At 39.8% G+C, this 27,692-nt stretch overlaps 1 protein-coding gene across 1 annotated transcript; it reads right to left on the bottom strand.

Moving 5' to 3' along the window:
- Positions 1-796: 796 nt before the first annotated feature.
- SLC5A7 (solute carrier family 5 member 7) lies at positions 797-27,189 on the bottom strand. The gene is made up of 9 exons (XM_063149860.1): positions 26,594-27,189; positions 25,304-25,526; positions 18,047-18,160; positions 14,642-14,797; positions 11,947-12,095; positions 9,843-9,986; positions 7,889-8,042; positions 5,890-6,107; positions 797-5,157 (listed from the first exon to the last, which is right to left on the bottom strand). The coding sequence occupies exons 2-9, from the start codon at positions 25,479-25,481 to the stop codon at positions 4,534-4,536; spliced, it is 1,737 nt and encodes a 578-aa protein (XP_063005930.1). The 5' UTR covers positions 25,482-25,526; positions 26,594-27,189; the 3' UTR covers positions 797-4,533.
- Between the last annotated feature and the right edge of the window lie 503 nt (positions 27,190-27,692).

Raw genomic sequence — 27,692 nt, 5'->3', positions numbered from 1 at the left:
TCAGGGAAATGTCTGCACTGTTCAACACTCTTTGAAAACCTCAGACTGTGCTTGTTCCATACGGGAACACCTCAGTGCTCTGGAAAACAAACCAGCATGCTTTATTTTCCACATCCATGAGTGGACAGTATTGTTAATGTATTTTTTCAAAGCATTTGGGGGGATAAATATTCTGCATATTTGGCATGTGGCATTATTTGGCAATGCCATTAGCATTTGGAAAGCCACTCATTTGTATCTTTCCTGTGATAATCAAACTCTTAATAGGAGTATAAAAACACGGATTTAGTTTTCAATCCACTAATTTTTATATTTCTAAATATTTACATTTATAACATATTCAATGCCCAGGATGACTTAATATCCCTCTACAAAGGGAAAAGCTATCAGATCCATTCTCCAGTGGGTTCACACAGAAGTGGATCACAGCTGCAGTCCCTAGGTGTGGGAGTTCCTGACTCATAGTGCATTTTGTGCTCCTTACCAAACTCACAGACCCTGTCCCAGTGTGGCACCCCCAAATAAGAGATCCTTAGCAAAGGTTCTGCAGGAGGGAATCCCAATGGATGTAGATTATCCTGGAGCTCAGGGGCTTCTCTTCTTTGTGGCTGTGAGAACAAGGGGGACATTACTGAAATGAGAGCTTTATTTCCAACACTGAAGCCAGGTTTGGGGGTAGGGCTGTAGCCATTGTGACCATGCTGGTGGCCAGGGTGTGGGCCAGATGTCATTTTGCCAGGACCACCTCATCTCTGTGGGGCTGTGCTTGTGAGACAGAACCTCGGGTGATGCTGAGTGATAATAAAATAAACGTCTTTATTTTTAATAGATGGACAAAGCAGACCCAAAACCAGACAGTGTTTTCTTGAAATGCATGGACGCTATTGAATACAATACAAATGAAGTTAAAACATAGATATCTATATTATGCTTCCTATCTGCTTTGTTAAGTATAGTCTTAATATAGCATTTCTGACACAGACAAAAATATACTTTTATTTTAAACTACATCCACAAATACTGCCCTGATTAGTAGCAGACTTACAATAACTTACTAACTGCACATGGAACTTGACCAATACACTTGGGCAGAAGGAAAATGAATAACAGTTTTTTCCTATGATACTTCTATTTGAACTCCTAAACTCTTGCACTATATGAAAATAAAACACTAAATCTGACTTTATTTGATCCACTTAATGTTTACATTCAGTTCAGGTTCACAAAAGTATGGTTTGTTTATAATACGTATACCATCCCATTTGGACAAGTAGAGATGAAATAACTTTTTTGACATGTCAGCTATGTTATCAACCTTGATTTTATGAATACATCTCATGCAAAGGAGGAAAAAAACCCCTGTCAAATAAATGTTATTCACAAATGTGAAGAATATGAAAGTAAAATGTATGATTGTATAATGAATATTTTACCTTAAAATTGTAGGCTCAGAAACAATAACCTCAGTGTCTGAAAATGAGCTGTTTGCTTCACTGATTGTAAATCTAATTTACTGTACAGTACTACTGTCCACAAATTGCAAAAGGGGAGAAAAACTTGTAATTCCTCTGAAAATAAAATCTGCTTAAAGAATCACATCCTGTTGGCACTTTGCTTGTGGAGGTAACCTAGGTTTTTTTTGTTTGTTTGTTTGTTTTGGTTTTTTGTTTTTTGCTCTTTTTTTCCCCCCACAGCTATCAATCACAGATATGGCCTTTGGTTATATGAACAGCTCTGTACAAATTAAATGGTAGGACAGCTGAGCTAAGGCAATAAAACCTGTAAACAGACTTTGCATGGGGCTGTTTGGTTTGGCTTTTGTAATCCATCTAAGCAGGAATACTGCATAAAATAGTATCAATTAAAAAAATTTCTATAGGATAGAAAGTGCAAAATATTCTGATAATGTTTAAAGTGTCTGGTTTGAAATTTTTGGGCTAACACTTATATTTTTCACCTACTTTTTTTGAGCATTTTAAAGCCATTTACATTTTTATGGCAACAATGGAATACAAAAGAAAAATAATTTTATTTTTCAATCAAAATTTCTTAAATTATTCCAGCTCAATCTCCTTCTTTTTTCTTTTTTTCCCTTCCCATAACTGGGCATTTTGAAATAAATAATATTGAAATGTTGCTGTATTCAAAGCATCTGGTCACTATGCAGCATCTTGTGGTGAAATTCTAGCAATTTCTGGACAAAACTGAGGTAAGAGAAAAGTTTTTAGGAAGGCCTACAGGTGACTGTAAAATGGGATCCTCTAACTTAATTTGGAACAGCAGCATAAGGCATTGGCTATGTAAGCAGGTAAAACTGTGACTTGATATTTTCCCATAAGAAGGGATTCAGACTAGTGAATTTGGGCTGAAAATGAAGAATAATTCAGCAGTGCCTCTGTTCTTCCCCTCTTTCCTCTACAAAGTCTATTTCCTTATCTCCCTTCTGTGGTTCATGGGGGAATTAAGACTGCTGGGCTCATGTTTGGTTTGTGATACTCAGCACCCTGAATGTCATGGGTGGCCTATTAACTCATCTCACAGGAGTTTTTAAATGTCTTTGCTATACTTGCTCTTCTGAGTTTTTACTGCATATCCTGGTTTTGATTCCCTCCACCCAGAGCACACTCCATATTGGTAAGCACAGTAGTACTGCAGGTCACAGTGCATATTCAGAAATGAGCTGCAATGTTATTTTTAAATGCAGTGTAAGGAGAAAAAAAAAATCAACATGTCTGAAATGAATTTTTTCTACATATTAAATATATACGTATGCTGTTAAGACTCCACAAAAGGAGCAAAACATATCTAAGGATTCAACCTTGTGAAAGCTTATGTCAACACTGAATGCACAAGTTGATGGCTTCTTCCTTTAGCAGCAAAACCTATTCTTACGTCTCCTATCCTCCCTTATAACTCCTCGTGCTGTGAGTGTTAAAAAAAGAAATTTCACTGGTGACCAGCAACAGGAGGATATCTGGATTTCAACTGAACATTTTGCATCATACACAGATTTCAAAAAGAATTATTGGAGCATAACCCTTAATCGTAGAGAAACGTAGCTACTGGAGCTCGCGCTGAGAAAGGCACATACCAACGGGGACAGACACAATCATCCTGGCCCTGGGCAGGTGGAGACAGCACTGCCTGCTCCTGCTGGCCGGGGCAGTCAGCAGAGGCCTCATCTCCCCACTTTGCTGCTTCTGGCCAGCATTGCCATTCGTGAGCCACGTCCTGTCTGCACCTGGCCAGTGCTGCTGCCCTGCAGGCTCACTGGGACGGCCAGGAGGGCAGGGATCAATGGAGGAGTCCGGCACTTAGTGGAGGACACCACTGTGCCTCTCTCTGTGTTAGTGGGTTCAGCGTTCCTTTCAGTTCCTCTCCAAGCTGCTTTCAGAGGCAAACACTCAGAGATGTGGAAAGCTGTACAGCAAGCCCGGTTTTTTGAGAAATTTTTGAGGAGATGTTATTTTCTATGGAAAATCTGGATTTTTCAGAGTAATTCCAGCATGACTAAGCCAAAAGATTTTTCAGCATCTTTAAGAATAGCTTTTTTTAGTAAATGAAAATTGGGAATTTTCTGCAAGGAAAACCCCCTCTTTTTCAAAGATTCTTGATTCTCTTTACTTTTCAATATTTATTCCATTGCTGAAGTTGCTTGGTGTCAGACTGCTTTGCTTGTGTTCATTTTGATGATAAGTCAAGATAAGTCTTCTTCACCCAACACTGAAAAATTCTATTTAGTTTGAGTTTTTCTATAGGAGTCATTTTTCACAAGCTGAATTTCAATTCCAGTTATTGCTCTAAGAATTTTGGTGGCAGTCACTAACCACAGAAAAAGAAAGAGAACACCCAGATTAACATATTTTCCTTAAGGTTGCCTTATATCAGCTATAACATAATTTTAAACTGGTGATTTAATTTTATTTTTTAAAAATTAATATATCATGTTTAGCACTCCTAAAAGGAATTTATTACTATTTGTGCATTTTGCTGTCTGATACAAATAATAAATTACTAGATTGTATTATTTAAATTTCTTTATGAGGAAAAAAATTACCAGGCCAAAACCCCAGGGAATTTATCTATCTGTCTTTGCTCAAGCAACTTGCTCTTTAGTAATAAATCACTTATAGCTGTGGCAATATATTTTCACTTAATGCCAATAAAATGCTGAGTGATAATATTTCAGACTTACTGTATTATAAACTTTTCATATGATATCCTAGCTAAGAACTGTTGCACATTTTCTTCTACATATATTTTAAATTTTAAATATTTTTTTAATGGTACAGTATATAGCTCTGGATGGAAGGAATGGGATTGAACGTATACTTTAGTAAACACTCTGTGATCTAATCCAACATATTAGATAACAGCAGAAAAGAGTTCCTTCCATGAGATGCTCCTTCTCTTAGAAACAACTTAAAGAATGTGCAGCGGCATTTTATTCCCAATTCTTGCTTTCCTTCTGATAAAATACTTCTTTGTAGAATATCCTGCTTCTCATTGTTTTGCCTGTGGCTCTGAGATTTTTTAATTATCTTCAGTGTTGGACAGTTCTGGACTTGAATCAACGTAGTTGAAGGCTTCCTTGTTTGTGAAAGTTGAGCTCAAAGTTAGACTGTGTCGTGGATTCACAGGTGCAAGTTCATTTAATACAATATTGTCACTTTTTACAAGAGTTGCTTTGTCCATGTGTTCTCTACTGTATCTGGCAACAACAGCATCAAGAAAGTCCAGCTTTGGTGGCAAAGTCCCACTTTCAAATAAGTATTTGGCTAAGTAGGAGACTATGACATTAGTAAAGAAGGAGGTGAGCATAGCAAGTGTTTTAAATGGGAATCGCTGGATATAGAGGTTGTTATCATCTTGATACCAGCCAGGGTAGAAGATCAAGGGCTGAAGGTAGAGGTATGGCTCTCCTCCCGTTATTCTGAGGACAAGGCCAAACAGGTATCCTGCAATGGCACCGTAGGTGTTGGTTCCTTTGATAAATAACACGCACAGGAGCTGGGGGAATATGATGATATAAATGAGGTCAGAGCTGAGGTACCAGAGGCCGTACACCGATGAAGCCAGCAGTGCCATCGCTGTTGCTGATGCTCCAAACAGAAGAACAGTGATTCTGATGACCCACACAATTTCCCTGTCTGAAGCCTGCAAAAAAAGGGCAGTGTTAGGTAGGTTTTTCATGGCTATACATATATCTATATATGCCTACACTTACACACAGTCAATATAAAATACTGAATTGTAAAAGAAAGCTTTGCATGATTAATTCGATAATAATTATAAACCAATAACTCTAGCTCAATCTTAAGCTCAGAGAAAAAACCCTAGGGGTTATGGTTGCCATTCCCAAAGCCATTACTCTTTGGACATAGCAAAAAGCTTGATGATGAGTCAAAGAGAAAAAACAGCAATGTAAAAAATAACTTTTAAATAGAATCACAACTAGAAAAAAACTGTTAGCATCAGAATTTCCTCTTCTCTGTTTCCTAAGAAAAACTCCAACTCATTACCATTCTGATGCCAAATGATTTCCCAATAAAGAAAAGAATAGAAAAATGTCTCATTTTGTGAAAAATTTAAGTGGAACTTACACTTGTAGCAACACTAATTAGCTGTTTGGATAAATTTCATGTCCATGAGAACTCTTGATGGCTGCCCTCCCCAAGCCAGCTTTTTCACTTTTGTCATCAGTCACAACCATAATTATTTGTATGCTTTTCAGTTTGTTCAACATACTGTTAGCAATTAAATTCTTTTTCTAGTTACAGGCAGGAACACGAAAGAGGTGTTTCATTATGAAATTATAGTCTGTGTATCACCTAGGGAAGGTCTCACCTAAAATTTTCTCTAAAAGTAAAAACGAAAACATTGTCTCACATTTTGCCGAAAGGCAAGCTGGTAAATATTCCGAGCAAACATAGAACTTGCTGATAGAATTGAGGAGTCAGCTGAGGACATCACAGCAGCAGACACAGCACCCAGGCCAAAGAACGAGATGTAGACTGGACAAAGGTACTGCAGCACGATTGGTAAAATCATATCTGCTTCTTTTTTGCTCTTGGGGTCAGGGACACCGTATTCAGTCTGGTTCCAAGCTGCAATATGGACACCAGTATGTTATCAGTGACATTAGCAGCCACAGCACCTCTTGACTTCACAGGTAGGAAGCTATTCATATCACCACATTTTCATGCATGTTCAAGAACAAACTGTTACTAGGCCCAGACCGATGGCATTTTAGAGAGGCAGTGTCACACCAGTTTATGTTAGGCAGATTTAATTCTGCTCAGCATTTTTCCTTGTCTCTAAAATAAAATTTAAATTGCTCATAAATGTAGTTTTATTCAGTAAAATAAGTCTGAGATCCATGGGTTTTTTTGTGACGTGTTTAACTACTCTTTTAGATTACAAACAGGACTCAAAGCAATGTAAACATTTCTAAAAGAATATTTTTAGCAGTTTAGCTACACAGTCATTATGATGGGGATCACTTTCACTATGACAAGCAAAACCTTGGCAAGTAAATATTTGTCAAGGTAAGAAATTTGTGTTAAATCAAATAATGATTAGTTTGGAAAACACGTTTATGATCATTGAGTTGAACCATTAGCCCAGCACTGCCAAGCCTATCAATAAACCACATCCCCAAGAGCCACGTCTACACCTATTTTAAATAGCTCCAAGGATGAAGAATCCACCACTTCCCTGAGCAGCCTGTTCCAGTGCTTGACAAACCTTTTGGTGAACACCTTTTCCCCTATATCCATTCTAAACCTCTCTTTGCTGCAACCTGAGGCAATTTCCTCTCATCCTGTTGCTTGTTATGTGGGAGATGCACCTTGCTACAACCCCCTTTCAGGTTGTAGAGAGCAAAATGCCTTCCTCAGTCTCTTTTTCTCCAGGCTAAATAACCACAGCTCCCTCAGCCATTCCCCATTATTACTGTACTAACCAAATAAAAGTACCAGAATCTAACACAAACATTGAATAAAAGTATTGTGTCTCTAGAAATCTAGAATCTACAAAATTATTTAATTTCATCCACTGTGGTAGTGTGGGATCTCAGCACCTCAGGATGAAGGTGCAGAGTGGCCGAGACCACCCTTGGGGGGCTCGGGAGTCCTGGAATGTTGCCAGAAGTGTCTGGTGGCAGGATTTTGATCCTACACAGGAAATGACACCTGTATGAGGACTGGGAGGATTTTACTGGGTGAATGGTGAAGGGATAAGTTAATTAGAGTATAAAACACAGGGTTTAGGATTTCTGTACAGGGGGGTCTAAAGAAGTAAGATGGAGGAATTGGGGCGTGTCCTGTCCTTCTTCTTCTTCTTCTTGGCCTCCATCTTCTGTGGTGATGGTGGCACTTTGGGATTGGTCATTACTAGAAGTGCACCGGTTAATAAGGGTAGAAGGTATTGGGGAAAAATTATAAATATTGTATACGTAACTTCGGGTATAAAGATAAGTGACCGCCCTGGGGGCTCTCAGTGTGCCCATGGCTGACTTGCTGTGCAGACCTCTGTCGGGCTGAAAGAAAATCTTTTAGATAAACAATTAATAAACACCGAGACCGAAACAAGATCAGAAGTCTCTCCTCGTCCTTTGAAGCGCGGGCTGCCCAAGGCCACCCTGGGCCTTTCCAGGCCACCTAAACAGCCGAGAAATCGACATGGTAGAAGCAATTTCCTTTGGGAGAAACACTCTATAACATTATAATTCTGTGTAGTCTTCTGTTGAAGCAGTCATGAGTTGAAAAATGATGCCACCTGGTTATCTAACCTGTATGTCACCTATATTCAGCACAAGATTTACTTTCACACACTTGTTGCACTATTCATTTTACATTTATTTTACTACTGATTTTGAATCATTTACCTGTAGATGCTCCAATTGCTCCAATCAGCACTGCAGGAATAGCCATCACAAGACAGCCAAAAGCAGCCAGGAATGACAGGACTTGAGCGTATGTGGCAGAAGATGAGGAAAGAACTCTCTGGAAATACGCTTGCCATGGAATTCCTCCTAACGTCTGCAAACACAACAGAATGCTGTGACTGGGAGATAGCTGAATTGTTTTACTATCACCGTACAGAGAACATGCACAAGGGTCACTTGAATGCTGAAAGCCATATTGCTACTGTTCAATTTATTTACTGAATGTCAGCCAGCCAGTAAGAACTGCAACTTTCATTATCACAAGCAATGTCAAATCTGTGTAAGTCCGCTTAAATCCCATTCTTTTAGACAAGTTATTTTTTATACAATTAGGATCAACACTTGCACTTTCATAGTCTCTGCAGTCCCCAAATCTTTTGATTTGATAAAACTTTATGGAAAAAAATATTTTCATATTTTATATTTGAAGAATTTGCTCTCCAATACTCCTGCTCCACTAAAATTAGATTAGACTCTGACATGATATCAGTGCAAGATTTTACCTTCCTTTGTGAATCTGTCTAGTCATTTAAAGAAGGTGGGACAATTCTGTATACACTGAATTCAGGAATCTGAAAAATTATTCTCCCACTGCCTTAAGCAAATACAATAGCAATAAAAGTTGGTAGAAGACATAGGCAAAAAAGGGAAAAGTTTTGATTTATGGTGAAAACCCTTCTCTTTTATTTCGATATGTAACTGAAGATCCTGAATGGACTTAAAATTATTTCTGCAAAATATGACACAAAAGAGCATTACCAAAGGTTGAAAACTCAAGTGCTAACAATTCAGGATTTGAATATTCTCCACTAAGTAACCAAGTGTCTGTCTCAAACACCATGGAAAAAAAAGCCAAACATATTTTATAACCTAGTTCTATACACTAAATGAGGCAGGAGGCATTTGGACCAGAAAGTGTGTATACAGGTGTTTCATATAGCTTCATGCACACATAGGGACTAAATTAATGTTTCACTGACAATTCTGGTTTTGACTTGCTATTTATGACTGTTTTTCTTTGCCACCTTGATAATAATGTTTCTTTATCAAAGCTTTCCAAGAATGTGTAACTTTCTTGAGCTATAATGAAACAGACTAGATGAAAAGAAAGTGTATCAAAATTTGGCAATATCAAAACTTTCCTTTGGTCAAATTAAACCTTCAGGCTTACAGGAGAGAATACAGCCACTTTAGCTAATGTCATACTTTAGGTCTCTGAGAGAATGCTGAATAAAATAACATGTTTTAATAGACCAATTATAAAAAGACCCTGAAGATTTTTGGCTGTGAGTATTTGAAAAAAAGCCAGAAAATGTAATCCCAAAATAAAACATGATAATAAAACCAGTGTAAATTTGCACAGGGACACTGAGAATGGAAAATGTGAGCATGTGTTTCTAGATCCTGTAATGGAAAGTACTTAATAACCACTGATCCCTTGTGTAATACGGGTATTAAATAATGAAAGACCATGGTTCATTCTGGTGTGTGTGCATGTATGAATTTATCCATCCTGCCATCCATCTCTGCACAGCTTTTTTCTTTCCCTATACCAAAGGCATATTTAATCATTTGTATAATGAATTTATTGCCTTCTGCAATATATGAATTCCTCTGCCAACCATTACATCAGTTAAGCATTAGCTGCACACTTTTATTTAATTTTAACATGTCAGCTCTTTCAGCCTGATGTTATTTAAATTGCATTCCTGGCAATGCTGGCTGATATGTCACTGAAATCATTCAAATGTGCAGAAATATCAAGCAGGAGTCAAGAGGGTAAAAGTTTTCAGTTTGATAGAAACTCTTAACTAGACTCCATCATTTTCAGCTGTCACAGTAACATGGTGTGAGTGCTTAAATGCTTTACTCCTTCATACAAATCACCACTTACCAGTAAAAAGAAGTTGTCCAACCATGTGTAGATGTCAAGGGAGTTGATAGATCCAAGCCAAGGTGCTTGGTACACATGGTGCACAGCCGTGAGCCCAATGTCTGTTACTGCAGGATGGGACATGGCAAAGGGGACACTGATCCACTGGAACCAAAGAGAAACAATGTGCTCAGGTCTAAAGAAGATATTCTAAATCTGTGAAATTTAAATATTAACACTCATCTAGTTTTCTTATTCTTGCTTGTTTGAATATGATTGAATACCAAATTATCAAGATGAATTGCAAAAAGTCAGATTATGTGCGGGTGGAACATTTCTGAAATCCAGAGGGCTTGGTAGTGGATAGCTCACATGTGTCCTTGAGAGTGTGAGCAAAGAATTAATAAATGGAAACTGAAAAAGCAGAAGAAAATACACATTTACACAACTTTGTTCTATTTTACCTAACCTCCTCATACATTGTTTACACTCTTTCCTGGACCACCAGACATTAGAGGAAGGAGCAGCAAAGCTCTGTGACAGTGGGAGTAAAAACTGCTCCAGAGTCTGGAGGAGAAGCTGGGATAACTGAATCATCTGTGCTCTCCTCTGCTGTGACATCTACTGTGAGAGGGTCCCATGTGTTCTAAACCTGCCTCCCTAGAGCATGGCCATTTAGATACTGACTGTTCAGCCTCACTGATGACACTCTTGAGTTCATGAATATGGGTTCTTCAGCACTACATTACTGATGTTTATTTCAAATGGGAAATTACATAAAGAGCCCAACCTGAATTAAACAAAACACTAAAAAGCTATAGATCTAATAATTTAGAAAACTTCTGTACAACCTTCATTTTCTTCCCACTCTCCCATCAGGTTCACACTAATTTTTATGTTATTCCTGCAGGATCAGGCTCTCTAGTGGTTCATGAGTGGATCACGCTGGAAGACAATTTCTGTACTTTGATTTCTCTCCAGTTTTGGGAATTTCTGTAATGCATACCATCTGTAGAAACTTTATATCTCACAAATATTAACATTTATGTTAGGGAAAGAGTATTTTCCCCACTGTTCAGATGAAGAAAAAAGATAGGAGGGAAGAAATCTGGAATAACTTTTCATTTGAGGTGGCCAGCTGGAACTTGGATTTGCTTTTTCAGGCTATTTAGCACCATTTCCATTAAATCACTTAAAGGTTATAGTCCTCACAGCAAGATGCCACAAAGTAAGCACACACAGAGAGCTGGTTAGTGAGCACCTGTGTAAGCAATGGCTGAAGCAATTTTCCTAGAGTTGCACAAGAACTCTGTTGAAAGCAGAGAAAGAACACCAGGCCTCCAAGGTTTCCTTTAATTCCTTCATCTTGAGCCACTCCATTTATTTTAGTATATCACAGTTCTCTGCACACCTTTGACTGACTGTTTCTGCCACTGGCAAACAAAGCCAGCAGCTTCTTTGATTTCACCCTTGTGATCAGCGTCACACTGATGTTTTTCAATATGGGGCTTAAAGAACAGCATAAAATAAAAGGCTACCCACTAGCATATCATTGATAGCTGATGAGGGATATTCAATTCCACACTAAAAGAGCCAAGACATCTGGTGAGACTTCCTATATTATGGTCTCCAAGGGTGGTGGAGGGAAATGAGGGAAAAACCAGGAAGGTTAACTAAGTTAACAGGAGGTTAACTAAGCTGTGTATGTGACAACCACAGAAAAGAGAAGCAGTAGAGTATCAATTCTGCAGGTCCAGTGACAGAATTTCTCTACCAACAGTTTAGTATGTCTGATGCCTCCTGCCAGTGTCACAGTCCTATAGACTGACAGGGAAGGAGTCAGCACCAGTTCTATTCTGAGTTAGATGTATACTCAAGAGGAAAATTGTAAGAGTGGTTGGACTGCCAGACTGGCTGGAAAAAAGCCAAAGAATCAGACCTCTTGGACAGCACTATTTCCCAAGTACAGGCTGTACATTGATGCAAATGCAGACATTTAAAGTCAGCACTCTGTGAGTCTGGCCAGTTAGCAATGCTGTGCCTGGTACACCCCAGGACACACTTGGCCCTTCTAGGTGCTCAGGACAAATCTTTGACAAAACAGGGCAAAAAAAGCTAAACTTACCAGTCCCAGGAAGATGCAGAAGAGCTGAACTACGTCAGTGTAGGCCACAGAATAAACTCCACCCACAAGTGTGTACAAAGTGGCAATCAGGGCAGAAATAATGACTGAAATATTGACATTAATGTCAATGATCACACTTATAGTCGCACCTAAGGAGAAAAGCAATGCACTGTGTGTTAGTGTGTGTATCACAGCATGTCTGATGAGAACCCCACCTTTGTCAAGTTGCATATATTGGTTCTGGACTGACAGTAACAGCATTAATAATTACCCTGTATATTCTGCACACCCTTTCTGCACCTTTAAAGGGAATAGGAAAGAGATGCTCCTGTTGGTCTAAGTTTAGCATCTCTCATTTTGCAAGTTCTTAGGAAATGGAAAAGTGTCCCAGCACTTCATTTTGTTGCTCAAGGTCTGTAAGGAGTACATTCTCTTGTTCTGTGAAAACCAGCTATGCCCACCCCTGATTGCCACAGTCTTCAGAAGGATACTGAGAATGTTCCTGCAATGCTAACAGCCAGCTGTCACAGCACTTGCAGGATGCATCCCCTGAGGTCCCATGAATCTGTGTCTGTCCGGTGTATTTTAAAGTGTCCTCACTTGGTTCTTTTCCAACAAGTCTTCCTTGCACTGGACTTTCCCAAGCTTCTCAGGGTCCTGGGATTCCTAAAAACTGATCTTGCCAGCAAAAAATTAAGCAGAAAAAGCACTGAATACATCAGTCTTTTCCATATCTTTTACCACAAGGTGCCCCATCCCATTCAACAGCGGTTCATATTTTCCCTTTTGTTAGGATGAACTGCTCTTGAGCATGGAGGAGGTGATCCCTGAATATCAACCAGTTCTGCTAGGCCTAGCTCTACTCTTCTAAAGTCTATGGCTGCAGTTGTGATATTTGCCTTGTTCCCCCCTCTCAGGACCATGAGCTCCCCCATCTCATGAATATTGCTGCCAAATCTGCCTTTGACCTTTATAACCCTGACTTGTTCTTCCTCGTGTCTAAGTAACAGGTTCAACAGGGCACCACCTCCCTACAACAGCTCCCTGATCATTTGTGTCAAGAAGTTGCTGCCAGTGCACTCAAGAAACACCCTGAACAGCTTGTGTCCTCCTGCCTGGCCCCTCCAGCAGCTATCAGGATGGTTATACATTTCCCTTTGATGTATCAGCTATTTCAGCCATTGCAATGTTTTAAGACCGTGTTTAAGAAATTCCTCTCCTCCTAATTAGGATGATTTCAATGAAACATCTTGCAAGTACTTTTAGTGCTTGCAGTTATTGTAGATGGATATTCTGGAGCACATATTTGGAAGAGTTTTGGCCTTAGAAGACAACATGATGTATGATATATAAGAACAACTGGGAGCTGATAGATGTGGCTTTTGCTGCACAATGAGCCTTCAAAGTTCATGCGCTGAAGAATGACAAGCTCAGACCTCTTCCACAGCTTAAAGATCAGTGTTTCCCATCTATAATCCTGCCAAGGAAGTAGTATTGCTGAAAAGCAAGTAGTGAAGAATACTGGGATTAAACATTCATCAGTGAGGATAGGTGTGAAAAAGGAACTAGATTACTCAGAGAATAGTTAAAATTAAAATCTTCATTGACCTTTATAATCATTGACAGTCTTTAACTGTTGGCTGTTATATAAATCTATAAAGGTGTTCACATCACTTGTGTTGAAATAAAAGAGAATGGCTTGTCCTTAATAAAAAATATTGCAAATACTCTGGATGTTCTTCAAGTTATTCAACTCCCATCACCTCAGCATGCAGTTTTTTCTTAGTCTTTTAAGGATTTTGTGATGAAATGGTGGTAAACAAGCTCCCCATTGCTTTGCAGTTCATCAGAGCGCAGTTGGAGAGTACCTTCAAAGTTTATTTTTGTTTAAAATAGCTTATGCTAGAAGGCATTACCACATGCATGTGCATTATTAGTATGATTAGTTGGTAAAAGTCAATTACTGGTGCTTCAACTCAAGGGCTTTCTCTATTCTTAAAGGGGTTGCTAAATGCAGGCCTGAAATATAATTAAAAACCCTGGAAGCTGATTTTTTTCAGGACTGGATGAGTAGTTGAGTGATTTTCTATTGAGTCACAGTTTCACTAATTCTCCAAATCCTTTCTTGATTATTTTCTTCATTTTGTCAAGAAGAAAGCCATTTAGAATTGAAGAATTCTTCAATTTATTGATTAGCGTCTGGTTTATTTCTATTATTTGTGTTATGGAATGGTCTGTATAAGGAGATCTCCTATATTCAAAGGATTATTTTGTTAAGATGCATTGGAAATGCTGTTACATATCATTAAGGGAAATTTTGACTGGCTTCTCTCATCCCAGATATGTAAAAGAAAAGCTGGGTCAGATTTGACACTAAAGGGGCCCTTGCAATCACTTATGTTACCCTCACTATGAACAGAAATTTGCTCCTAAATCCTTTCATGCTCTTTGAAGAGGGACAACTTAAAGGCATGTGAAAATGAATAGATACTTTGCATGTCTTTCCCTTATCAAAATAATTAAAGGGGTAGCATTACTGGATTTATTTGCTAGTTAGCATGGGTCTGAGAAATGTCACAGTCTGAATCACTTGCCTTAAATAGTTACCATTTGGAGCCAGAATTTTAATGCATTTCTGATATTCTTGATAATTTCTATCTGTAATAAACTAATATTTATACTGCTTATTCCTTACCTAAGGCAGAGAAGATGGCAGCAGCCCAAAACATTTCTCCCATTAAAGCTGGAATAAACAGTAGTCCTCCCATCCTTTTCCCATAAAGCTGCTGAAAGGGGTCCAACATTGTCACATAGCCTTTGGATCGCATGGGTTTTGCAAAAAAAAGGCCACCTACAAAGAAAAAGCCACATAAGACACCAGCTGCAGTTCAGAAATGCATTACCATTAAGGGATAAAAGATTCATTGTCAGTTAAGGGTACAAAAATGTCATCAATAGTATTTGCTTGTTTATTTGTTTGTTTGTAAGTAAAAAGTACAGTGAAAATATCCTCTGGAAACTCTAACGTATGTCTACAGAATTACTTAAACGCACATACTCCATTAGTATCTATATTCTGATGATTTAAAAAAAGCCTTTTTCTTATTTTTTCTGGCTCAGTTTATGTAATCTCCCATTATGGATGCTGTCAGAATTTTGTCTAATTTTGGATTAGCCTAAGAGAATGGCTTTTCTACCTAATCCTGTTGATTCTTAGACTGGAATCCAGCATGAATTTTCACATATTCCTACTCTAAAAATAAAACAGTCCGAGACTCCTGAATCAGAAATAGAATTTCACATGTGGTTTAGTGCACACACAGCAAATCTGATTATTTCAGGATAATTCAGATTTATTATGCATGTTTGAAACAACTTTACTACACCTGCAGGATGTGTCAGAGGTCTTCTGAGTTCTGCCGGTGTCAGATTCCATTAATGCTTCTCATACAGTTATTTCACTTATGCATGTTCAGGAATTTTGATATATCATTATTCTGCTCTGCCTGGCTGGTATATGGGCTAGAATGTACATAAATGTGCAAAGGCCTTCCCTCCTCAAATTCTGTCTCTCTTGGGCAAATTCCTTCTGTCTTTCTATCTGAGGAAAGCTGAAAGAGCCCTTGTATGGAAACCTGTGTAGTTGAGATCTGCACATGACTGTAACCAAGTCATCACAGTAAAACTGCTGTATAAGGTATAATTACGAACTGGAAACCCTGTCAGTTCCCAGTAAGATATACTGTATGGCATTTGGCAACCCTTAATTAGGTTCCTCATGACAAGATATGTCATTTACTCATCATATTGTGCAGAAGGTTTTCCAAATTCCTATGTATTGCCTTTTATAACTCATATTTCTTCATTTCATCAAGTTCTCTGAACAGAAGGTACTGGGTCATACACTGTCATCCCAATTTATAGTGCTTATGTGAATGCTGTGTTTAGACAGGTAGATGCAGAAACCCTTCAGCTTTTTTTTTTTTTTTTTTTGTGATTCTTGGTTTGGTAATGGATCCTTTTCCTAGTCTACTTGTTATGCCATCATTGCAAAAGACAATTAAAGAAGAAAAAACATGATCTATTATTATGTTCAAACACCTGTTAAAGGAAATAGGAGGTATTCAAACTTTTAAAACTAAATTACTTGAAAAACTAAGGAAAATAAATTGTATGGAGAACAAACAGGGAGATTAAATTAATCTTAAATACTTCCTGTCTGAAGCAGTAATATTTTTCCCAGCCTTGTATTTATAATTTTGATTATGTGTTTTTTTAAAGGATAAAGAATTTCCCTCCTCAAGCTTTCAAGTACAGATCATGCCTAGAGAAACTCTTTCTCTGTGTTCTGCAGAGAGATACGTGGTTATACATACAGACTGCTTTTCTCTGCAGTAGCCATCATAATTTTCAGGAAAACAAGTCTGGGCATCTCTAAACAGCTGAAAACAAGCAGAGAGGCTAACTCTTCTGGACTATTGTTAATTTGTGTCAATTCTGCAGAGGCTGAGTGTTACCACATTTCTCCTCACAGAGAAAAGCAAGGCACAATTCTTCCCAAGAATACTTTTGGGTTTCACATTCTCTGAACCTCAGAGAAAGAAAAAACAATTCCTATCTCATTTACTGCTCCTGTGTTTGTTCACAAATGGAATGCATCGTGGAAGATTGTTTACCTGAAGGGAACTGATAATTGGATTCTGGTGTGTTTTGATTCACTGGCCAATTGGATCCAGGTGTGTGTGTGTCAGGACTGTAGGCTGACAGTCACGAGATTCCGTGCAGTGCAGTGCAGTTGAGTGCTTGGCAGATTCAGTTTAGATGTAATGGAATATAGATGTAATATAGTATAGAACAATATAGTATAATAAAGTAAGTAATTAGCCCTCTGATAAGATGGACTCCTCCTCCTCATTCCTCCTTCGTTGGGGGCAAAAATATCTACTATAGCTGAGGGCCAGGAGGACGCTTGTGACTCCAATCCCAACAGGCAGCTAATGACACCGATGGATTGCGACCCTCGGGACCTCCCAATGGCACCAACTCATCTCCAGGCAGACATGCACAGCCCCTGCTTTCCTTACAGCACACAGAGCTGCTCTCAGGGGTGGCAAGAACTGGAGCTGGCCTGTCATGCCAGGGAGGGCCATCTGCAGTGGGGGAAGTTTCTGCCTGGGAAGTCAGGACAACTAGGACAGGACATTGGAAAGCGTTTTTAAGGGGAAAAAAGAAAGAGGGAGAAAAACAAGTTGTATAGGAAGAAATAAAATGTGAGAGAGGATCTGGATAAGGAAACAAAGGGACAGATTAGGTGGGAGGACCCTGAGAATAGACTCAGAATAGACGGAGAAGTCAAGTTATATTAGAAAAGTGAGTACATCAGTCACCTTAAGGAAATATGAAAAACACAGGATCTTTTTTTTCTGAAACAACATGCTTTTTAAACAGTTGCATCATTATTTAAGCATTAGAATTTATAATGCTGTCTGTATCTTACACTCTCTCCCTGCATATATCAGGATTTTGCATTAGCATTCTGACATGTGATTTAGAGTTTGGTACATTTAAGAGATTGCATGTTTCAGTTTTAAGAAAATAGTTTCCAATCTGAGGAAATATGTTCTACATACTTCCTACACAAAATCAGAAAAGTTACCTAGGTTCTTGGTGGACATCTATAAAGTATAAGCACTTTCCTAACCCAAAAGGATAGTTGTCCAATTTCAAGATTTATAGGTGTACTGACACCTGGGCATCTGGGTCATGTTCCAGATCATACAGGCACTTAACGAAAACTTGAATAAATAAAACCAGGTATTGACAATTTAAACACATTGCTGGTCCCCTCTACCACCCCCAAAGAATATGGTTATAATAATCAAATAGGTCTTGGCAAGAAATTTGGGACACTTGAGATATCAAACTATTTATACTTGTTTTTTGTCTTGTTTTATTTTGTTTCAATAGCCAAATGTACCAGAAGAAGGGATCCAGTTTACCTCAGCAACCTTTTATGGGACCATAGTTTTTTATTTTAAAGAATGAACCTGACATCAGAACTCTTTAAAATGAGGGTCTATTAGTTTTAGTATTTGCTTACCTAAAACCAGGCTAAGGGAATATCCAATAGGAGCCTGAGCCCAAGCTAGACCATAGTCTGGAACATACACAGCTTCTGCTGTCCCATTGATGTAACCTCCTCCAACCCATGTGGCTGAAAAGGAAGAGATGGAAAAGTCTTTAATGTCCACAAAGAAAGAAAAGATCACACACTGTATAATAAAATCATCATTATGTACGATATGGCTATTTTTTGTTATATCAACAATACAAGTGCCAGGCATGGCATCCTTTTATTAAAGGCAGCCCTAATTTGAATTTACAGCCTAAGCATATGAAAAAAGAAGTCAAAAGGACTGAGGCAATCATCAAAGTGTCTAAGTCTCTATATACTCAGTGATGATGTGAGGGCTGAGTCCCCCACTATTTATTTACTATTACGATTTTGTTTGTGTTAGTACAAATGAAGGAGACGTATAAGAGGGAGTCTAAAGTAGGACATGTAAATTAGGCAAAGTTTGATGAACACAGTATTTACCAGGACCTTAATTAAAAAAAGCCTTTTAAACCTTGTTAAATTTTTGTTGTTACAGGAAGCATACTAATAAACTCGGAGTTCTCAAAATATTTCTATATAGAGTTGTGGTGCTTTTTTTGTCACCATAAAAGTTCTAAACTCTAAACTTTAATTCATTTATTTTATTTTTCCTTGAGCCATAGTCAATAAAGGATATGTGCTATCTCCAGTATTTCTGATTTTATCTCTCTCTCCAAAAAGCAGTATTTTTAATATACCGACCTCTGACACTTAATGAGTTTATTCTCTGCCTTTAAGGGAAGTTTCTACATTTGAGAATTTGGGATCAACAGTATATATGAGAGAAAAACTCCAACACATAAATGTGTTGTGATTACATCTGCAAAAATATTTCATAACAAATCAAGTAATAAAGTTCATCTCTTCCTGTTTGCAGATTCCATGCAAAAAAAAATTATTATCTTTGATGTGCAATGAGCAAGTTTTAGAAATCCAAGTCTACAGTTTCAACAGGACCAGACAGTCCTAGATTTTTGTAATGATGTTTTGGTTTGTGTCAGAACCCTTTACTTTTTCATGTAAGAGTGGTTAGGGTTTCTGTGTAAAAAGTCACAATTGTTGGAAATGTATTTTTCTTAAACATTCTTCAGAATTTTCCCATCATCCACCATTGTGCAGGCAAACTTGATTTTGTGTTTAAGACAAACAATTGGAGAGAAAAACAAATTAAGAAAATTTAACAAAATTCTTTAAGAAATTTTATTAAGAGCTAAATAACTACTCTTTTCTGCTCGGCTGTGATATCTCTCAAGTACTACTAGAGGGTATTTTGCTGAATTTCACTATAGCTTTAGAATCAAAGATCTCCAGCAACCAGAGAATTACAATTGTCCCCCTTTCAGCAATTTGAAGCACAGGAATGAGCCATTCTGTTGTTGGAAATGGTATAATGGACTTTCATGACGGTGTGCATGCAGAGAGAGGCTGCAACAAAAGAAGCGACCCAAGGAGCCCTGTTACGAGTAGAGTTTTGGTTATCAAAACTATTGTGGACTACAGAGATAAGGGGTGAGTAATGACTGTATGGAGTCATGTGGGGAAGATGGGTTAAGGCTGATTCTTAACAAGAGCAAGGATACATAATCTACATAAAAAGTTGTCAAACATTTGGGATTTTGTGACTCTTTACAGTGTGAATTAAGATAGAGGGGAATATCATACTTTGTTTATTGGATTTCTAGAATTATGGAATTGTTTGGATTGAAAGGGACCGTAAAAATCTTCTATTTCTAATTCCTCTGCGATGGGCAGGGATGGCACCCACAAGGCCAGGTTGCTCAAAGCCCTGTCAAACCTGTCCTTAAACACTTCCAGGGATGGGCAACCACAACCTCTCTGGGCAACCTTTTCCAGTGCATCACCATCCTCACAGCAAAGAATTTCTTCCTAATATAGAATCTAAATCTACCCTTCAATTCCCTACCTCTGCATCTCATCCTTTCACTTCATGCCCCGATCCCCATCTTTTCTATAAGCCCCCTTTAGGTACTGTAAGGCTGCTATCAGGTCTGCACAGATCTTTCTCCTGTCCAGGCTAAACAATCCCAACTCTCCCAGCCTGTTCCAGAGATCAGTGTTGGGCCCAGTCCTGTTTAATATCTTTATTGATTATCTGGATGAGGCAACTAAATCTACCATTGGCAAACTTGCAGATCACACAAAGTTGCGTCAGAGTGTTGATCTGCAGTAGTGTAAGATATGGACAGGCTGGAGAGATTGGCTGAGGCCAACTGCATGAGGTTCAACAAGACCAAGTGCTGAGTCTTAGCCTTTGGTCACAACCACCCCAGGCAGTGCTACAGGCTGCGGACAGTGTCTGGAAAATAGTCCAGCAGAAAAGGACCTGGGGATGCTGATCAACAGCAGATGAACATGAGGAAATGTGTGCCCAGGTGGCCAAGAAGGCCAGTGGCAGCCTGCCCTGCATCTGCAATAGTGCAGCCAGCAGGAGCAGGAAAGACATCCCCTTGTACTTGGCACCTCTAGTGCTGTGCCCAGTTCTGGGCCCCTCACTTTAAAAAGGAATTGATGCTGCAGTGTGTCCAGCAAAGGGTGACAGGGCTTGTGAAAGGTCTAGAAAAGATGTCTGATGAGGAACAACTGAGGCAGCTGGGTATGTTTAGTCTTGAGAAGAGTAGGACCTCATCGCTCTCTACAACTGCCTGATAGGAGGATGTAGTGATGTGAGGCCCGTCTCTTCTACCATGCCTGCAGCAAAAGCACAAGAGAAAACAGTCTTAAAATGAGGCAGGTGAGATTCAGATTAGGCAGTAGAAAAACAGTTTTGACTGTTAGGATGGTCAGGCATTGGAATATCCTTCTCAGGGAGGTGGTGGAGTTACCATCCCTGGAGGTGTTCACGAGGTGTCTGGATCTGGCATTGAGTGATGTGGTTTAGGGGCTACAGTGGTAGTGTTGGCTTGACAGCTGGACTTGATGATCTTGAAGGCCTCTTCCAATCCTGATGATTCTACAATTCTGTGATTCTAAATTTTTCTTAACAGGGCTGCTCTTAATCCACTCATCACCCATCCTGTATCCATGTTTGGGTTTGCCCAGATCCAGGTGGAGGATCTTACACTTGGTCTCTTACACTGGGTCAGGTACCTTTGTATGGGATCCCTTCCCTCTAGAGTATCAACCACAGCACTCATCCTGGTGTCATCTGCAACCTTGCTTGAAAGGGCCCTCATTCCCCTTGTCCATGGCCCTGACAAAGCTGCTGAATAGTACTGGTCCCAATATGGACCCCATGCTCTATGGAAAAATCCCTGACTACCTGGGATGTGTGTTGCTTATTGTGTCTCAAGCAGCATAATCTTGTGGAATAAGCACCTGTATCCAATATCAAAAAGTAAATGTTTACAAAGGGAAGCTTATTTGTCTCTTTCCCCAGAAAATGCCTAAGCATGAATTCTACATTAATTATATACTTGGTTACAGGAGGGAATAATATCCCACAGTCAGGGGCAGATGTCCAATATTGCTGCAGCTGTGGTGAATGGGGCTTCCAGCTCCAGCATTGATTTGCCAACAGTTGCTACAGAGATGTCAGATGTTCCCCAAAGGGCACTTGGTGCCGTGCCTAGCTCCCTTATTTTCTTCTGGAGGAGATCAAGTCAATTCCCTTCTGTGTGATGTTGTAGGGGTCGTTACCTGCCACTGTCTGCACTGCAGACAGATACTGCTGTGTAAGGATTGAAGGATTTAGCCCTTATTTTTAATTTTATTTCTTGATTTCTGGATTGGCGTTTGAAAAATTGCTGCTAATCAATTTTTCTGTGCACATGACTGTTCTGGAACACCTGGCAAGGACCACAGAGCTCTAGGAAGGTGTTATATGTCTTTTTCTGAGGGGATGAATGGATAGTCAGCACGTACACTGACACAGGTAAATACATTAGAATTATAAAGGGATAAGATAGGATGGGATTTCAACCTTAGATATTAATTTTCTGATCCTCATTTGGTAAGCCACAATTTAAAGTTAGTTTAATACCATTATTTTTGGTGAAATTCTTTTTGTTTTTACCTAAATCAACCAAAAGGAATACAATATTTAATAATCTATGGAAGCATTCATGTGGTAATCTATTTTAATCTTCTCTTTGCCTGCCGTCTGAAGAACAAAAAATGCAGCAAATACCAACATCCATTTAAAACATGCACTGTAAAAAAGGATCAAACAAATACTGAGGGTAAGGAGTGCAATTTTTCTTGTAGTTCCTGTGAGACACACAGAAGTTGATCTCTGAGTTCTTGATATATAGTGATATATACTAGGAAACCAAATTTTTGGTATTTCTTCAGATGAATTCCTTGTCTGAGCACTCAAATTATTTAATAAACTCATCAAGTTCTGTAAAATGAAAATTCTGATCCAAAGATTAGAATAAAATAGAATTGTGTAATATTTTTTTTTTTCATGTAGAAGGGTTATGTAGGTCTATCCAACTAAAATGCAAAAATTACATCAATATATTATATCCTTTTGGGTCATGTTTGTGAGCATTTAGTTATGTAATCTCAACTATTTCCTTTGAGGTTTAAACTCAATCACTAAAATCAAATTAGATTAAATTTTGTTTCAGATATCACTTCTTTAAAAAATCATTCACAAAATTAAGGAATGGTAGTATTTAATGCAACATTTTATCTATAATTATGTAAAAATTATACACAGATTAAATGCGTCTACTGTGGTACAATGTTATTTCATTTTAATATAAGCTGCTGTTATCCATCCACAATTCAACCTTTTCACTCCTTCTGTTTTCTTATTTGCAGACACACTCAACCTTCAACAGGCTTTGTATTCAGCATTTCAGTAGCTGGTTGATACAGCTTTTTCTCCTTCAAGATCACAGCATATATCCAAAAATATCCATAGCTGCTAATCATAGGTAGTGCTTTAAGATTTTTCAATGTTTAGAAAATCAGCTATAATTACTCTGTAATATTGACTTTGGTGCTTATATTCTGAATTTTATTTCAAATTTATAGGCTCAGTGCTGTTGTCCTCTCCACTAAGTAACCCTAGAAACTTCTACCACTTTCATGGCCCATACCCGTGGAACATTGCAGCGTTTGTCGCAGGCAAAAAAGAGAGAATAAGGCCTTATCTCATAACCCAAAGTGCTTCATGTACATAAAACCAATATCTTTTCTGGAAATCTCTAAAACAATTCTTGTTTTCCTGTTGTAGGGAGGCTTTGCTTTCTAATTTATATTTAGACAATTAAACCTGGAAAACATAAAGACGGTGTTGGAATAGTCATGTATTGCGAATAGTCAGGGTTGCGAGGTGCAAAATCAGCACCAACCGGTTTTTAAAAAGCAGGTATGCACTTGAAATGTATGTCCCTTTTGTAAAAATTATCAACCTGTAAAAATTATTGTCGATTTTCATCAGCTTACTTTCATAATTGTTTTGTTATGACTTTAGAAATCGAGTGCCCCAAACACCCTCACCGAGACAAAGCTCGGACGAACCCCTGGCTCAGCAGATTAGTGCCCAGATCTTGCTTTATGCACCAGCCGTGGTTCACTACAACTGAAAGGTAGGTTAGTTGCCATATCCAGCTCTAATTGCCAGATTGAAGGAAGGCACAGGGGAAAAAGAGTGTCAGCCTTGAGAGTATAAAATCCGTGATAGTTTGAGCTCCCCAAAGGCTTTGGGATCAGTCTGATATTCTGCTGCAAAGATAAGACACTGCGCCATCTCTAGAGCTTGCACAACACAGGATGAACATGTGCGGGTGTGAATTGTGGTGCCTACAGAACATGCCTGAGATACAGGAAATCCCAGTTCAGGTCTCATCTGTGCTTCACTGTTACACAAAGTATTCCTGCAAAATAGGATGAAGGAGACCAGAATCTGTATCTTCTATATGCAAAGCCATTAGTTGTAGCCACTTCTGCGGGAAATGCTTTTTTATTTTGACTCCCCTGATTTAATGTTTATTGTTTTGTGGCAACCAATATTTCTGCAAAACATTCTGTTTTCAGTGCCCTTGAAAACATTTCATTCAGCAGAAAGCAGTCCAACCAGCTCTCACTATGAGCAGACTCTCGTCATACCTCATGCACCAGTAGCTGATGGATGCGTGATATGGTAAATTACAGCATAGTGCAAAAAGCAGAACATCTGACTGCATTCAAACTTTATTGACTTTTACAAACATTCTTTACTCAATATCTAAACATTCAGTCTTCGAATGAGCAAAATGCCCCTGCGAAAGAATGTGAAGTTATCTCAAATAAAGAATGCAGATTTTTGGCCCAAGTTTTACTTGGCTCTTCCTGATTAGATAATTGTGAAAGCAGAGCAGGGCAAAACAGCAAAACATAAATACAGTCAGATAAATTCAATTTGGCAATTGAAAGGGCTTTGCCTGAATAGGATTTAGATTAAATTAAGAATTAAAAAAAACCCACCCATGCCTAAACACTAATTTGCCTTAATATAATGGTGGGCAAATTCACTCTTCCTATAATGCATTTTTGTTCCAATACCATAATATAAGGTTCGAGATTTTGGACAGTATTGTGAATATCTTATTTACCCAGGCAAGATGGCTGGTTTGACTGGCTCTGGGAGTTCAGAGAGCACTGTTTACAAAATCAGTGAAGAACTCTTCCTTCACCCAGCCTTTTCTTACTCATACTACTATTGAGAGTAAAGCATTATTTTGTCCAATTGCTGAAAAAGAAGCTAAAAGAATCCACAAAATAAGTTTGCTGAAATCTGTACAGTTACAAGTCTGGAGTTATATCAATTTTCTTTTAGAAAGTTAGTTTATGTTGTACACCCTCCCCTTCCCAACAATCTTTTTCCCTATAAACTTTGTTTTACTCAGATTAAACAAACCCAATAACACACAAATATGGATGGTTTAAAAAACTATAACAATTATTTTAAGACTTTTTCATTAATCTATATTAATTCCGTACTTTTGTCCCAAACATATCTGATCTACAGATGAATATGGAATGAAAATATATGTAAACTAGTTAAAATATATTCTTTCTGTAAGATTTACAAATATTTGTTGCTTCTATACAGATGCTACAATTGGATAAAAAGTATATCTATTTTCCCCACTTTGCATTACTCAACATGCAGACTGCAATTCATTCAGATGGAAAACTGACAAGTTTTACACTGACTAGGAAACAGTAAGGTGTTTTTTTACATACCTGTCATTGTAAATCCACCAACTAGCAAACCAATGTCTCTTCCACCGACTATAATGGCCTCGCTGCGATCTCCTTCGCTGCCGGTGTTCTTGGTTTTCCAAGCAGCCCATATCCCTACTGCCAGGATTGCCAGGTAGAAGACAACTATGGCCACCAGCCCCTCCACATGGAAAGCCATGTTGAAGTCCCAACTGTTTCTTTTATCGCTATTTCATTAAGACCTCTGGAGAGAATGCAATAATAGGTCTGCTTTTAGCATGCCTGCTTTTTAGAATCAGTGTACAAAAACCCTCAGATGGTTTTTAAAGAGACTATTCCGGTGAATTTATGAAATGAGAATTTCAGATGTAATTGAGATTAATGTCACATGCCAATTAAAATGCCAGTGGAGCAACAACCAGTGGTTACAGTCTGAACACAAAAGGGAATGAATGACGTGGCTGAAAGCTAAACTACCCTTAGAAATCAGTTATTGAGCACTGAATTATTTTGGTATCACCAAGTCCTCAATGTCTGGGAACTTTTCAGTCACAGACTAGTTTGGTACAAGAAAAAATCTTGGGCATGTGGACTATTACCAAAATCTCTATTTTGAAGACAAAATTGCTTTAAGTAATAATAGAACTACACATAAGTAATAGCTGCAACAGCAAAACACATCTTTTAAGTGTTTGTATTGGAATGCTGAGTCTGGTCCCCCTTGTAAAATCTCCCGTACTTTAAAGTCTGCGATTTCTTTTTTGCAACATTTAATTGTCCAGCATGAAACGCATGAATCTGTTCTCTCACAATACGGGAAGCAAACGGAAAGCTGAAAAGCTGTCGGAAGGCAGAAATGTTGAAGTATACGAACTACCGCGGGGGAAAACTCCCGAGCGGCGCGGACAGCGGCAGCCCCGTCCGTACCCAGCCTCTCCCGGAGCCCCCTCCCCGCGCCGGCCCCGCCGCTCCGCGCCCGCTCTGGCACCGCCGCGCCGGCGAGCCCCGGCCGCGCTCCTCCCGACGGCTCCGCAGCGGGGCCGCCGCCCGAGCCAGCCCTACCTGCGCGGCTCCGGGGGCTCCGGGGGCTCCGCCGAGCGCCCACAGCGGCCGCGCCCCCGTTTCCTGCCCACAGCGGCAGCAGCAGCGCCCGCTCGTCCGCCCGCCCGGAGCGCCGTCGGGCCGGGAGACGAGCCCCGCAGCCCCCGCCGGCCGCCCGCCTCTGCCCCGCAGCCCCTGCCCTCCGCTCGCCCCTGCCCCGCAGCCCCTGCCCCGCAGCCCCTGCCCCGCAGCCCCTGCCCCGCCGCCCACCTGCGCTCCGGCGCCGCGCTGCCCCGCAGCCCGCGGGGCACGGCCGCCCATCCCGCGGGGCGGTGTCGGGGCCGAGCCGCCGGGGCTTTGTCCCCGCCCGGGGCTCTCCCGCTGGAAGGAGCGAAGGAAGGAAGAAAGGAAGGAAGGATCGTCTCTTGACCCGCGGTGCCGACGGTGCGCCGGGTGCTGAGGCTGCGCCGGGGGTCTCGTGGATTAAAAAGAGGAAAATCTCTTTATAAAGGAGGAGGGTTCAGTGGGGTGAGAGGACCGCGTCCGTCAGAGCTGGGGGGAGGAAGGGGGAAAGACGTCAGAGTGATAGGGGACGTTGGGGGGAAGTAAGGATGACTCAAGGGAGACTGATTGTCGTGTCATGGCAGGGAAGAAGGGTTAGGAAGTGAAATTGAGGTGAGAAGACAAAAGGGAATGAGGGGAAACAGGAAGGAACAGGATCATATTGAACCAACGGGAAAGAGGAAGAAAAGAAAGGGCTGATCTAAAAAGACATATTGAAAAGAGTGATGGAGAAAAGAAAGAGGGCAGAGGTGGGGGAGGGCAGGTGACCGCTGTGCTCCCCTTGCCCTCCCTGGCAGCCTTTCCTTGCCACCCCTGGGCCTGGCACTGGGTGAGCACCAAGCCAAGATATGTCTGTGACAGGCTGGTCAGGACCATCTTTTGCCACACCTCCCTTCCAAACCTGGCTGAACATGCATTGGCCTTTCCCAGATCTGGGACAGCTAGTTCTTTGGGAGACACTTTTTTTTTTTTTTTTGCCATGCCTCTTATGAACCTCACCTGCAGAGCTACAGTCATGCCAGCTTTCCTGTGCTTGCACTTATGCTCTCTGTCTCCAAATGATGCCGATGGACACTGAGTTTCTAAGTGCTGAGAATAAGGGTACACATGCAAAGAGGACCCACATATGCCCTTGCCCCAGATTTGAGACAGGGAAGATCTTGCTGAACTGTGGCATTCTCTGTCAGCTCTAGAGAGGCAGTTAACATGGGCCATTGGCTCATGTAAGTTGAAAAGTAGAAATAAAAAGCCCGCAGGAGTGCAGAACTGCTACTGGCAAAAGAACTAACTGGAAGCAGAAAATCTG

The sequence above is a fragment of the Melospiza melodia genome, chromosome 2, assembly GCF_035770615.1.
Source record: "Melospiza melodia melodia isolate bMelMel2 chromosome 2, bMelMel2.pri, whole genome shotgun sequence".
NCBI lineage: Eukaryota > Metazoa > Chordata > Aves > Passeriformes > Passerellidae > Melospiza > Melospiza melodia.
Note: the sequence above shows the minus strand (reverse complement) of the source record. Positions and strands in the feature narration are given on the sequence as shown.

What these genes read in the sequence shown, in the direction of transcription:
- SLC5A7 (XM_063149860.1), bottom strand. Translation starts at nt 25,481, where the DNA reads ATGGCTTTCCATGTGGAGGGGCTGGTGGCCATAGTTGTCTTCTACCTG. An exon ending in AGCAATTGGAGCATCTACAG is followed by an intron (nt 6,108 to 7,888) that starts GTAAATGATTCA and finishes TCCATATTGCAG; the next exon opens with CTTGGAACCAGACTGAATAC. An exon ending in AGCTTGCCTTTCGGCAAAAT is followed by an intron (nt 5,158 to 5,889) that starts GTGAGACAATGT and finishes CTTTTTTTGCAG; the next exon opens with GCTTCAGACAGGGAAATTGT.